Source organism: Canis lupus, chromosome 11, assembly GCF_003254725.2.
Source record: "Canis lupus dingo isolate Sandy chromosome 11, ASM325472v2, whole genome shotgun sequence".
In the NCBI taxonomy this organism is placed as follows: Eukaryota; Metazoa; Chordata; class Mammalia; order Carnivora; family Canidae; genus Canis; species Canis lupus.
Genome location: NC_064253.1, coordinates 54,982,595 through 54,996,778, shown reverse-complemented (window position 1 = coordinate 54,996,778; position 14,184 = coordinate 54,982,595). Strand labels below are relative to the sequence as shown.

The following is a 14,184-nucleotide window of genomic DNA, read 5'->3' as shown; positions in this document are numbered from 1 at the left end:
AAACTTCACCCCAGATGGCCACATTTTTAAAAGACATTAAAGGAAAAGAAGCCTATTAAAGGACATATTGACATGTGGTGACTTAATGCTTCCAAATCTGGTATTTTATGACATGTTACTGTTTTTTTCTAAGGCTCAATCATAAAATCTTGAATTGGAAGACTTACTACAGTCTTTATTCTGCCTCTTAAGAGGACCAAATTGAGACATTGAGACAAAAGCAGTAACTCAGAGATGAGATCTTTTGTTCCAGGGGTAGATGTGGGTTTTTTTTATGAGGACAAAGAAAGTTCATTACAGGGGTGCCTGGTTGGCTCAGTCAGTAGAGCATGCAACTCTGGATCTCAGGGTTGTGAGTTCGAGTCCCACATTGGTTGTAGGGAATACTTAAAATATTTTTTTAATTTTAAAAAAAGTGAGTTCACTACACACATGACTTGGTACTCTTGCAGACAATAACATGGGGACATCATCTCAGATCTTCATATGGGCTCAGCTCCAGCAAAATGCCAAGAGAGGGCTTTTAGCAGCTTCACCAGAGAGCACCAGTCGTCTGAGTGATATGCATTGCACAACTTCAGAGGACACCATTCACTTTGTTACTCCCCCTGGAATGGCATCCCCAAAACTAGGCAATGAGTGGGTCCTAGCAGAAGGACAATCTGAATCAGTCAAAATATCTGAAGTCTCTTGAAGAAATAAAGAAGTGCTGTTTTCTGCAAATCAGGAGTCAGACAACTTTTTCTGTAAAAAGCCAGATAGTAGACATGAGCTTTGCTGGCTATAGAGTTGCTGTTGTAACCACTAAACTCTGCTGTTGGAAAATGAAAGCAGCCATAGACAAACACATAAGTGAATGGGTATGGCTGTGTTCCAATAAAACTTTATTTACAAAAACAAGCAGTGGGCCAAATCCCAAGTTTGCTGATCCCTACTCTAGACAACAATGGAAAGTGACCTTTAATAATAATAGCTGACAGCTGTTGAACAGTTATAATAAGCCAGACTTTGGTAACCTAATATAGTTTATGTGATTATTGCCCCCATTTTGTAGATGAGGAAACTGGCTCAGAGGGGTTAAGAAACTTACCCAAGGCCACACAGCTCATTGTAAGAGTCACACTGAGATCTGATTCCAGAACCTGTGCTTAATCATTATTACTATATGCCTTTACACCTACTGAGAATAAAGCACTCGTAACCTCTTGGCTTGAGAGAGAAAACTCAGTGTGATAGCATCAGTGTGCCCTGACATAATCAGTGTTGAGCATGTTCAAGGTCACTGCCTCCTGGAAGGTAGACTGTGGGAACAGCCATAGACCTTTTGTCTCAGGGGATCTAGAGGTGCTGGCACTTGCTGGTGGGGAGGGAGAGAGGACTGAGAGGCTGAAGCCAGCAATTCCGCCTCCAGATATTTATGGTACCGGCATCCTCCTGACCATCACGGTAGTCACTGCTCTGAATCCAGCCTCCTCCCTGCTCACCAGGACACCTGCACCAGCTCCTATCTGGCCTCCTGTTGCAGGCTCCCTGCCTGGAGTCTACCCTTCCATGCTGCAGAGAGCTCCGCATCACTCCTCTGCTTAATGATGCTTATTCCCTCAGCGGCCCCAGGTAGGGGCCCCATTCCAATGTCATGCAGGCTTCCTCCCTCCACCTAATCCCCTCTCCAGCCACCCGCACCCACCCCACTCACACAAAGCCTCTCACAGAAAGACTAGGTGTTTCAGACAAAAGAACCAGCACCTGCAAAGGTCCAGAGGGCAAACATCACAACTCAGCCAGAGACTCAGGCGTGGTTAAGTATTAACAATGTGAGTTTGGGGAGTAGTCAAGCTAAACTTGGGGAAACCCTTGAATGCCAAGAAAAGGAGCTTGGCTGGATTTATACCCCCAGGTGATGGGGAGTCACAGGAGAATCCTGAACCAGGGGTAACATGATGCCATCAGTCCCCTGACCCAGCCCTCAGCTCTTCCAGTTACAGTGGCCTCCAGCAGCTCCTCTGAGAAGCCACCTCCTCTCCTCTCGGCACCCTCTTGTAACCTTCCGTGACAAGTCTGTCTCTCCTCCCAACCCTATGGGCCCCTGGAGAGCAGCACCAGGGTTTGTCTTTCTCTGTTTGAGCCCCAGCCATGTGCCCATGCTGTGCCTGAACTTGGAAGGTCCTTCTCCCACCTTCCTGCTGGCACCCTCCTCCCCTGACATCAGCACTGAGCCGGAGCAGCTTCTCCCCAGTGATCACAGACAAGCCCTGCACAGGGAGCATGTCGCAGCCAGGTTCTGGTTCCAAGTGGAGGCAGGGACCAACATCTCTCCTCGCTGTGCGCCAGTGCCTTGTCCAGAGGCTGGCTCTCTGACCTTCCTGGGGAATGAATGAATGAGCCTCAGGAAGAGACCGGGAGAAGGCGCACAGCCTCCTGCCCAGGGTGCAGGTTCCTACCCTCCTCACCTGACAGCCTCCAAACTTTCCAGGGCATGTGCCTTCCTCTCCCTGTCCTTGCTACAAGGCTGAGGGGGGCGTTCACTGGAGGTTATGGCCACATTCATTGGAGCCCCAATGACAGTTGCAACATCACATTTACTTGTGCGATCATTTGGTTTGTGTCTCTCCTCCCTTCTAGACAGTGAATTCTGTGCAATTGGGTTTTGCTCATCACTCTACCCTTAGTGCCTGTCTGAGGCCTGGCATAGAAGAAGTGCTCCATAAGCACTGGTTGGTGGATGATGGCCTAAGAAAACGTGCCCTGGGCCCCCACTCTGGAGGGAGGCCCCTGCTAGCCTGTCCTCCTTGTCCTAAGCTCCTTGGGCATGTCTTCCTTTGGCTCCACTTTCTCAAGGCTAGCAGGGAGCTGCCCAGCTCCCCAGAGAGCCAAGGTTAAGCAGGATTTCTGCAAAGCACCAGTGGTTCATGGGATGCTCTTGGAAAATCTCAAAGAGGGGCCTTTGCCAGTGCCTAGACCCCAGGTGAAGCAGTTTTGGTGGATTTGATCTCTTTGACAGGAACTCAACAATACTTCCCTGTTTTTTACAATTCGGCAACAGAGGGACCTCCTGAATCTCTATTTCTCCTTTTAACATGACTTTAATTGTTAAAAGCCAGACCTGGTGATATTTCTTAAGCTTCTGCCTCAGTTTTGTGTGTTTTTCTATAGTCTCTTCCAGAACGACTTCATCACATTAGCTTTGAGGGGAGGGGCACATAACTGTACAGAGAGTGAAATACAGGTTTTCTTGGGTGCTGGCAGCATTTGTCGTCAGGCCAGTCCCCGTCAAACAGATGTAAAGTGGAGTGAGAGTCTCACAGTGTAATGAAGACATCCCAGGCTGCAAAGAGGGTGGAAACTATTATCTTTTATGGCTGTATTCCAGTAAAACTTTATTTATGAACACAGAAACTTGAACTTCATATCATTTTCACATACCAAAAGATGCTCTTTTTATTTTTCCCCAACCTTTTTTTTTTTTCAGAAGACTCTGCTTCTATTTATTTTTGTATGCAGTTCGATTTGCCAACATAACTAACACCCAGTGCTCATCCTGTCAAGTGCCCCCCTCAGTGCCTGTCACCCAGTCACCCCATCCCCCCACCCACCTCCCCTTCCACTACCCCTTGTTTGTTTCCCAGAGTTAGGAGCCTCTCATGTTTTGTCACCCTCTCTAATTTTTCCCACTCAGTTTCCCTCCTTTCCCTTATAAGAAATAGCGAAAGGGATTATATATGAGGGTGGAAGTTATATTCCTTTTTTTTATATATATATTCTTTCACCTCAATTTGATCCATCGAACTTTTAAGTGCCTACTGCATGCCAGGCCCTGCAAGGTACTGAGGATGCACAAAAAAATTAAATCGGCCTCCCTTCTGTCAGGGGCTCCCTGGTTTCTGAGGAGGACAGACATAAAACAATGTAGCACCAACTATAGCATCTGGTTGGTGCTCTAAGTGTCCGAGGATGTGGACTTTGGAGAAAGGAAGAGCTTAGTTCCCATCTGGACTTCATCTCTTACTAGCCGTATTACATTGAGCAAGTTACTTAGCACCTCACAAACCTCAGTTTCATTATCCATAAAATGGGAATAATAAGAGGCGCCTGGGTGGCTCAATGGCTTGAGCGTCCAACTCTTGGTTTCGACTCAGGTCACGATCTCAGGGTCATGAGATGGAGCCCCATGTTGGGCCCCATGCTCAGCATGGAATCTAGTTGAGATCCTCTCTCTCCTCCTGCCCTCCACACCCTCACTCCCACTCTCTCTCTCTGTCTGTCTAAAATAAAGAAATTGGGGTGGCTGGGTGGCTCAGCTGGTTCAGTGTCTGGCTTCAGCTCAGATCATGATCCCGGAGTCCCAGGATCGGGCCCTGCATTGGGCTCCCCACTCAGTTGGGAGTCTGCTTCCCCCTATCCCTCACTCTGCTCATGCTCTCTCTCTTGCTCACTTGCTCACTCAAATAAATAAATAAAATCTTTTTAAAAAATTAAATAAACAAATCTTTTCTTAAAAATGAGAATAATAATAGTATCTACCTTTATAAAACATAATGTATGTAACCCATTAATCAACCTAGAGCCAGACACAGAGTAAGTGTTCACTGAATATTGGCGATTCCTTCCTTATTGTTACTACTACTACTTCTCCTGTTAAGTACGGGAACAAAGTGCTATGGGAGCAATTAATTCTGCTGTGGGAGTTAGAGGGGACTTCATGGACGACGTGACAATGGATCTGGGTCTTTAAAGGTTATTAGGAGTTTGCCAGCCAGACAGAAGAGGGTGTTTCAGACAATAGAACTGGCACCTGCAAAAGTCTGGGGGTGGGAGTCGGGGGTGAGAATCACAGCAGGTCCAGAAACTAGGAGTCTTCCAACCTAAGTGCACATGGTGGGGGCGGGGGCGGGGAGGGTGTGGGCGAACCAAGCTCATGAAAGGCCTTGAATGCCAAGCAAAGGAGTTTGGCTGGATTTATCCTGCGGGTGATGGAGAGTCTGGAGAGGTTCTGAAACCCCTGAACCGGCCAGTCAGCTGCTTTCGGGAACCTCTATCACGTCTGTTACCTTCTGCCCCTGCCCTCTCTGCAGATCATCAAGGACCAGAAACTGCTGGTGATTGTCGGGGGCATGCTGCTGATCGACTTGTGCATCCTCATTTGCTGGCAGGCTGTCGATCCCCTGAGGAGGACAGTGGAGAGGTACAGCATGGAGGTAAGCGCCGACACCGGCAGGAGAGGGTCTGCGGGGACACTGCTCCCAGGCCCTCCGGGACGGGGAGGCAGCACGTCGCCCTGACAGCCCCAGGGGTGCTGCTTAAGAAGAAATCACGGTAGTCGCAGGGGAATCTTCACAGCTCCACATGGGCCCACATTCCCCATCAGAAACTCCTCAGTCAGTTCTGTTTCCTTCCATTTTGAGTCGTGTTTCAGAAAGGCCAAATAGAAAGTCTTCACTCCTGGGGAAAACACAGTGGAAGAATTGTCTAGTGATATTAATAAATGCAGAAATAAGAAATGTTGGGCCATTTACATGAGTATATTCTCTGCACATTGTGGAAGCCACCATTTATGTGATCCGTCGGTGCAGAAATTACACTGCATTTCAACCTCCTCTAAAGTAAGCTCCCCAAGGAGCGCTACTCCGGGGTGAACATAGTTCTGTTCCTCCTCGTTACTATGTGGTTTTCGAAGTGATAAGTTCTGTTAAAATAAAGAACCTCATACAAAGGCATATAATTTAATAGTCTTGCATTGACCCTTGCCCTTTACTCACATTGGTCTTTCCAGGATGCTCCAGATTAGGGAAGGTCAGGACCCTTTGGAAATTGTGGTTTTGTTAACTTGCCTCCTCGGGGAAAAGGGCTGGGCTTGAACGGGGTGTGCTGCGCACCATGGTTTCCATACGGCATAGCAAATTCTACTGAGAGAACCCGAGTCTGCATTATTAGAGAAATCTTTTTTGTGGAATGTAGTGTGGATTCTTAAACGAACGTGGAAATGGTCATTTTACGCACTGGAAACAGAGGTTTTTACCCTCCTGGACAAGAAGATTTTCTAGCAAATAAGATGCCCAGCTGCATTTGCAGGGGAGCACATAGAGGGTTTACCCAGCCCAGTGAGAAGTGGCAAAGCCAAAACCATGACAGAGAATCCTGTTTTCTGCCGGCACAGATGTAGGAGACAGCTTTAGGGCTGGTGCCTCTGTCTCACGGCCTTCAGCCTCACTTTGGAAGGAAGCAGGACTCCAGACAGGCACAGCCAGGACTGCCGAGGAAGAGGAGGGCCCAGACGCGGGCTGTACCCATGGGCCAAGGGGGCAGAAGGTCACTGGGACAGACAGGCTGTTTCCAGAGGGGAGGCGACACCTGGTCACCACTCATGGTGCACAGTTGGCAAAGGAACAGTCCTGCCCCCCACTCCATCCTGGGGAGTTCCCATCCATTGCCAGGAGTTGGAAATCCAGACAGGATGTCAATAGGAGAAAGAACTGTCACGGCCAACCAGGCCTCTGGGCTACGGAGAGCCAGGGGGCTGCTAATCACAAGCCCTGAGGCCAATAACGTTAGCAGCAACGACGGTGATAGCTCGCTCCGTGTGTTAACTCACTGAATCCTCACAATAACTCTGGCACAGGTGCTCCCGTGAACCCCATTTTAATGCTGAAGAAACAGACCCCCAAAGAGATTATTTAACTTACAGGAGGCTACCTAGCAGGTTAGTGCAACACCGCTACGCCAGCCTGCCTTTCAACACACAGATGGCACTTTGCCATTTTTAGGGGCTCCCGCGGACCTTGGCGGTGGGCCCAGGTCCTTGAAGGGGGCGAGGCAGGGAAGTGCTTTCATATTGTGCAGACGAGGGCTCCGACTGGAGCGGGCCAGACTGGGCCTGGATGTCAGGGAGGGGGAGAGCGAGTCGGGCAGAGCCGGCCTGAAGACCTGGAGCCGGGCGCGGGGACCGAGGCCAGACCACCTCGCTGGCTGGAAGCCTGGTAGCCGTGGGTGGCTGGGGAGGCGGGCGCACTGCCTCCACCCGAGGTTAAGGTGGAGGCCGGGCCCACAGCGGGGTCCCCCCCACGCTCTGCCTGTGACCCGGAGGGAGAGGCCGCAGGGCTGGCGTCGGCCTGAGTCAGCAGACTACAGAAATGGATCGGGCAGTCTGTCCCCCTGGACCCCGTAAAGGAGATCCACCTCGTGCAGTCTGATTACTGGCAGTGACAGTTTGCTGTCGCCGACCTTACCTTTCTTCCTTCCTTTCTAAAATAAGTGCAGAGGCTCTCGGTGACGCTGAGCAGAGAACTCCACCTATTTACCACTTTCCAGGGCAATGGGTCTCAAACGTTGGAGCCGCAGGGTGCCACGGAGATGCCTCCCTGCATAGATGAGGAAACTGAGTCCGGGGAGGGCACGTTCCTGCCCGGGGCATCCAGACTTTCCAAGGTGGGGCCTGGAGGACAGCCAGCTCCCTGGCTCTTGGCCCAGATACTCCGTCTCGGTTTCCCCCCAGGTCTCTGCTGAGATTTCTCTCTGAACCTTTTCTGGCCTGCTCCTCTTTTTCTCGTCTTATTTTAGGGCTGCCCTGTCATTCTGTTGCCATGGTAGCAGAACCCTTTGATTTGTCGACCCACAGCCCTGTCGGCTTATTGTCTCTTTTCCACCAAACAGCACCAAGCAGTCAGTTGATTTCTCAGACCCTCCTCTGTCAGACTCAGCATGGTGGCTGAACAGTGTGCCCAGGGGATGAGGTGTCCTAAATTGTCCCTCAAGGGGCTGTTTTTTCCAGGAACCCCAATGAGAGAGAAGTCTCTACTTGGGGGAGAAGTGATCAAAGATCTCTGTGGTCTGTCCCCAACTACCCTTCCCGACCTTAGATGCCTCTGGTTCCTCTGGTCAGTCCACTCTGGACACTCTGAACACCTCAGGATTCCTGTCATAGGCCTTGCTCAGTGTTACACTTTCAAGCCTTTACCCGTGCTATTCCCCCTTCTAGAACGTTCTCTGGCAAGTAAATGGAACTTCAGTTCCAGGCCCCTGTGTTATCTCTACAGGGATGTGTCCTTGGATTGCCTCCACAGTTAAGCTCCTGTTCTTCCCCACTCCTGTGCCTAGTTTCCTGATATTCCTCTGTCAGGACACTTAGCAAGCTATTCAGCTCTGCTGTGTGCATTCCCACCCCTGCCCTCCATAGACCGCCAGCCTCTCCAGGACAGAGCCGTGTCACAGAGACCACACACACCCTGCCCAGCCAGCACTCCTGCACACATCTTCCCCTGGGGAGACAGAGGTAAGCACAGTAGCCATGGCTACCCATAGCCATGGTGCCCATAAGCTAAGACAAAGAATCATGAGCCCTTTAGATCACATAGATTCTGATAGTGGTTAGAAGTAAATAGGATGAAGAGTTAGCGAATAACGGGAAGGACCCATGGAGGAGAATTTCCCACTGAGAGTGTGTGCAAGTGTCCAGAGAATACAAATCTGATTCTGGAGTCCTCCTGGAGATATCACAGCTCTGCACCCTTATTCTTTTCCATGCAATAAATACCTATATAGCACTTGCTATGTGCTGACACTATTCTAAATGTATGATATGTATCATTTTTTAAATGTATACTTAATAGTCTTTGTTGCTTAGAGCAGTTTTTGGTTTATAGAAAAAATTAATGGAAAACACATATATGCTCCACCCCACACCCCACACTTTCTTCTATTATTAACATCTTGCGTTGTGTAGTGTATCTGTTACAATTGATGAACCAATACTGATTTATTATTATTTACTAAAGTCCATAATTTATGGTCAGGCAGGATTTACTCTTTGTGTTGCACATTCTGTATGTTTTGCTGAGTGCAAAAGTCACATATCCACCATTACACTGTCCTAAAGAGGGGTTTCACTATCCTTAATGCCCTCGGTGTTTGGCCAACCCCTGGCAACCACTGATCGTTTTATTGTCACCATAGCTTTGCCTTTTCCAGAATGTCGTGCAGTTGGAATTATATGCTAGGTAGCCTTTTCAGACTGGTTTCTCCCACTTAGTCATACCCATTTAAGGTTCCTTCGTGTCTTTTTGTGGCATGATCACGCATCACTTTTTATCACTGAGTAATATTCCATTGTACAGATGTACCAGTTTATCTACTTGCCCATCAAAGGACATCTTGGTTGCTTCCAGGTTTTGGCTATTATGAATGCTGTAAGCATATTTGTGTAGGTTTTGTGTGGACATAAGTTTTCAACTCATTTTCAACCTAGGAACATGATCACTGGATCATATGCTAAGTCTACGTTTAGCTTTGTAAGAAACTGCCAAACTGTCCTGCAAAATGGCTGTACCATTTTGCAGTCCCATCAGCAACGAATGAGAATTTCTGTTGTTCTATATCCTTGCCAGTATTTGATGTTATCTGTGTTTGGGATTTTAGCTATTCTAATAGGTATGAAGTGATATCCCATTATTGTTTTAATTCCCATTTCCTTAATGATGTTTGATGTGGCGAATCTTTTCTTGTGCTTTTTGCCATCTGCAAATCTTCTTTAGTGGTATCTGTTGATGCCTTTTACTCACTTTTTAATTAGATTGTCTTCTTATTGTTGAGTTTAAAAGTTCTTTGTATATTTTGGATGCAAGTTTTTTATCAGATATATTTTGTGAATCTTTGCTCTCAGTCTGTATCTTGTTTTTTCATTCTTTTAACATTATCTTTTGCAAAACACAAATTATTTATTTTAATAAAGTCCAATCTATTTTTTTCTTCCATTAAGCATGTTTTCAGTGCCACATCTAAACACTATTTGCCAGGGACACCTGGGTGGCTCAGCGGTTGAGCATCTGCCTTTGACTCGGGGTGTGATCCTAGGGTCCAGGGATCAAGTCCCACATGGGACTCCCTGTGAGGAGCCTGCTTCTCCCTCTGCCTATGTCTCTGCCTCTCTCTCTATGCCTTTCAGGAGTAAATAAAATAAAATCTTTAAAAAAATAAAATAAGCACTCATTGCCAAACCCAAGGTCACCTATATTTTCTCTTGTTATCTTTCAGAAGTTTTATAGCTTTGCATTTACCTTCAGGTCTATGGTCCATTTTGAGTTAATTTTTGTAAAAAGATACAAGGTCATTTTCTAGAATAATTTTTATGCATGTGAACATCTCGTTGTTCCAGCACCATTTATCAAAAATACTATTCTTTCTCCATTGCCTTTGTGTGTTTGTCATAGATCAGTTGACTGTATTTATATGGTTCTATTTCTGGACTCTCTATTCTGTTCCATTCATCTATTTATGTGTTCTTTTGCCAATACCACATTGTTCTGATTACTATAGGTTTATATTAAGTCTGGAAGTCAAATAGTGTCCACTTTCCAACTTTATTCTTCTACAGTATTGTATTTGCTATTCTCAGTCTTTTGCTTCTCCATGTAAACTTTAGAATCAGTTTATTAATATTCACAAAGTGACTTGCTGGGATTTTGTTGGGGATTGTGTTGAATCTATAGACCAAGTTGAGAAGAATGGTTATCTTAACAATATTGACTCTTCCTATCCATGAACATGGAATGTTCATTTGTTTAGATCTTCTCTGATTTCCTTCACCAGAGTTTTGTAGATTTCCTCATACAGATCTTATAAATATTTTTGCTAGATACATACCTAAGTATTTTATTTTGCTTTTGGTGAAATGCAAATGGTGTTGTTTTTCTAATTTCAAATTCCAGTTGCTCATTTTTGGCAAATAGGAGAGCAACTGACCTTTGTATACTAACCTATATCCTACAACCTTGCTATATAATTGCCTATTAGTTCCAGGAGGGGTTTTTGTTGACTCTTTGGAACTTTCTACCTAGATAGTCAGTCAACTGCAAACAGACAATTTTATTTCTTCCTTCCCAATATGTATACCTTTTATTTTCTTTTTTGTCTAATATTTGTATTAGCTAGGGGTCTAAGTACAATATTGAATAGGAATGGTGAGAAGGGGATGCTCTTATTCCCAATATTAGAGGGTAGCACCTAGTTTCTCACTATATTAATGATGTTAGTATATTATTTTTCTCTTAATGTGTGTGTGTGTAATAGTTATGTTGGCCAAAGGCAAGGGTGTCTTGGGGAAGGTGACAGGAAAGACAAATGAAGATGTGGGCAGAGTGTGGTCATTAGAGACATTATGTGCTAAACAGAGGAGTTTAAACTTCAAAATTAAAGACGTTTAATCAGGGGAGTGACATGATCAGATTTGCCCTGGCTGCAGGGTGAGAACAGATGGAGGGGCAAGGCTGGGGGCCCAGAGATGGCTCAGAGATGGTTTTTGCTATAATCTAGGCAGGAGCTGATGGTGACCTAAAGCAGGGCAGTTGCAGTGGGAACAGAGAGAAGTTGGTGGCTTTGAGAGAGATTAGGGAAGTGGCTATGACAAGACTTGATAATTGATTGACTCTAAGGGGTGGGGCAGGGAGACAGCAAGGCAATGCCCAGATCTCTGGGTGGTGAATGGCAGACCTGTTAACTGAGGCCAGGTGCAGAAGAAGGATCAGGTTTGGGAGGGAATGTGAGGGTCTCACTTCTGGGTAGAGGGGCTCAAAAGATTGGATACAGAGTCCTAGAGCACAAGGGATAGAGATGGGGGTGTGGGGCAGTTAACACATTGAGGATGGGATCACACATTGAGGTGTGATCACCCAGGGAGTGGGTATAGTAAGAAGTGAAGATGTCCTGACAGGAGCCTAAGCAACCACAAAGCAGTGACGGGAACAGAAGTCTGGGAAGAGAATTTTGAGGTGGTGGTCAGGAAGGAAGGAGGTATCCAGGAGAGAGAGCTTTCCACACCTGAGGAATGGCAGAGAGAGCTGCCACACTCACGGGGCATTTGAGGGAGGGAGAGCTCTCTCAGACAAATGCCACAGACTAAGGTGAGAACTGACAGTGCTCCCGCATTGCATCTCAGCCCTCGTCTGCTTTACAGAGTCTGATGGGAAGATTGGCCACTTCTGCATTTCAGATAGAGCAGGTGTGGGCAAATCTGCCAAATATGCCAGAAGGGGTTTTTTAGCTATGATTTCTGTTCTTGAGAAAAAGGGAAGATACTCGTTTTTGAATACTATTCTACTAGCAGTGATGGTGAGTAGGTGTTATATACACTGGTCTGGAGTCTGGGGAGACATGTAAGCCTGAGATGGGAACTTGGATGTGGTCAACACATAGATGGCATTGAAAGCCTTGGATAGGGCACCAAGATGGTGCTTGGATGAACAGGGGGCATTAGATGGAGAAGAGAAGGGGACCAAGGACAGACTCTCAATCACTCCAGTGTCTGGACATCAGGAAGGTAAGAGAAAAAGCAGTAAAGAACCTAGAAGGAGAAGCCACCAAGATAGGAAGAAAACCAGATGAGTTTGGTGTCTAGGAAACCAAGTAAAAAAAAAAGTGTTTCAGGAAGGAATTTTTGATCAAGTGTGTCAAATCCTGCTTTTAGATCAAGTAAGATGAAAACCAAGAATTGACACTGTGTATGTGTATTCATACACACACACCCATATGGGGCTTTTTTCTTTTAAGAAAAATAATTTGAGATAATTTCCCTCCAAACTAAAAGTAGTATATGCCAGTGGTATGAAGATAGCCTATGAATCCAGGTAGAAAGGTTGGGTTTTTTCTCCCAAGCCTTCCTTCTGCACCAGGCCACCTCTTACACTTCCACTTGACCACTCTGAAATGGTTTGGAAGTGAAGAGAAAATGGCGGATAGCACTAAAAGTTGCTGTAAGTTGAACACCCCACAGAGCCACAGGGCAGCCACAGAGACAGCATCCTGAGACCACCTGCCCTCCCTAAAGATATCCCTCATCTGCTCCCAGGCAGGTTGCAACAAGAGATGGAATTGTGTGCAGTCCGGTCGGTCACCCATGGGAGCCATGCGTGTGGAATTTATTTATGGAAATGGTGAAAGGCTGTCTGCACAGGCTGCAAGCAGCCTACATCAAGAATTCCCGGCACTCTGGGTTCTATGGCTTTCTGGCCATTTGGGCAGTAATCATTAAGGGCAGTCTGGAACAGAAGGGTATTTCAAACTTCCCTCCACGTTCCATGCTTCTGCCATCCTCTTTTGCGGAGGCAAACCAGGGCTTTCAAAGTCATAGACTACACTTGGCTTTGAAACTGGTGGCTTATTCCAGTATGTTTCTATGGAAACAGATATTGGAAGAGGCAAATACATAGAGTTTTAAATAATTTTAACTCTCATCTTCTACCTCCCTCCACAGTTGCTCTGCAAAAAAAAAAAAAAAAAAAAAATCCAATCACAAAGCAGATACTTTCTGGAAACATCTGGTATCCTTATAAAGCATGTCCAAGTTCCATCTCACACTATTTATTTTGAAATAAAGAGATATCAGAATGGCCAGGGTGAGCATAGTGCTAAGGATCACTCTGCTCTGTGGATTGTTCATAGGTAGCCTAGTGGTCCAAAGCTTTGAGGCAAAGGGTCACATTCCCAGTGATGGACCGTCACTGCCAACCCTGGATAGCCCTGGGCAGTGATACTGGTCTTTGTCATCCGTAGTCTTCCATGGGGTCCTGAATGGTTGGGCTGGGGCCCTGGCCAGATGCAGACCAACTCCAGGCAGGGTAGTGGGACCCCACGGGGACCTCTGGCAGAGTCTGCTAGCTGAGGGCTGCCCCAGTTAGCCTGACTACTCCCTGGAGACAGCCATACCATCTGAGCTTCTGGCCAGTTCATTCTCCTGTTTAAAATCCTCCCTGTAAGCCAGAGGATGAAGCCCATGTTCCTCAGCAGGCCCAAGGTCCTTGATGTTCTGACTTTGTTTGCCTCCCCGTGTCTGAACCCCTCCTCACTCCTTGAGTTCAGCTACCCTGAATGACTGGCATTCCTCTGAAACATCACGCTCCCTCTTCCCACACACCTTTGTACGTGTTGTCCTCTCTATCCATAACACCCTCCTGACCACCCCAAGATGCCATCTTCATGCAAAAATTTCCTATTTGACCTTCAAGAGGCAGCTCTGAAGCATCTTATCCAGGAGCCTTTGGAACACGCAGACTGGCCTTAGATGCACCTGCCTAGATGCTTGCCCCTGATTCTCGTCACGACACTGGTAACTGACTATCTGTGCACCTGGCCCCCCAAGTCTGTGACCTCCTCGGAGGGCAAGGCCATCTGTGTGTCCCCCGTACCTACTCAGTGGCAGGG

At 46.8% G+C, this 14,184-nt stretch overlaps 1 protein-coding gene across 1 annotated transcript in view; it reads left to right on the top strand.

Moving 5' to 3' along the window:
• Nucleotides 1–14,184, top strand: part of GABBR2 (gamma-aminobutyric acid type B receptor subunit 2) — a 348,641-nt gene that overhangs the window by 288,190 nt on the left and 46,267 nt on the right. The window contains exon 13 of the mRNA XM_025432171.3: nt 5,073–5,195. Coding sequence (XP_025287956.1) covers nt 5,073–5,195 — 123 coding nt within the window. The remainder of the gene's footprint in view (nt 1–5,072; nt 5,196–14,184) is intronic.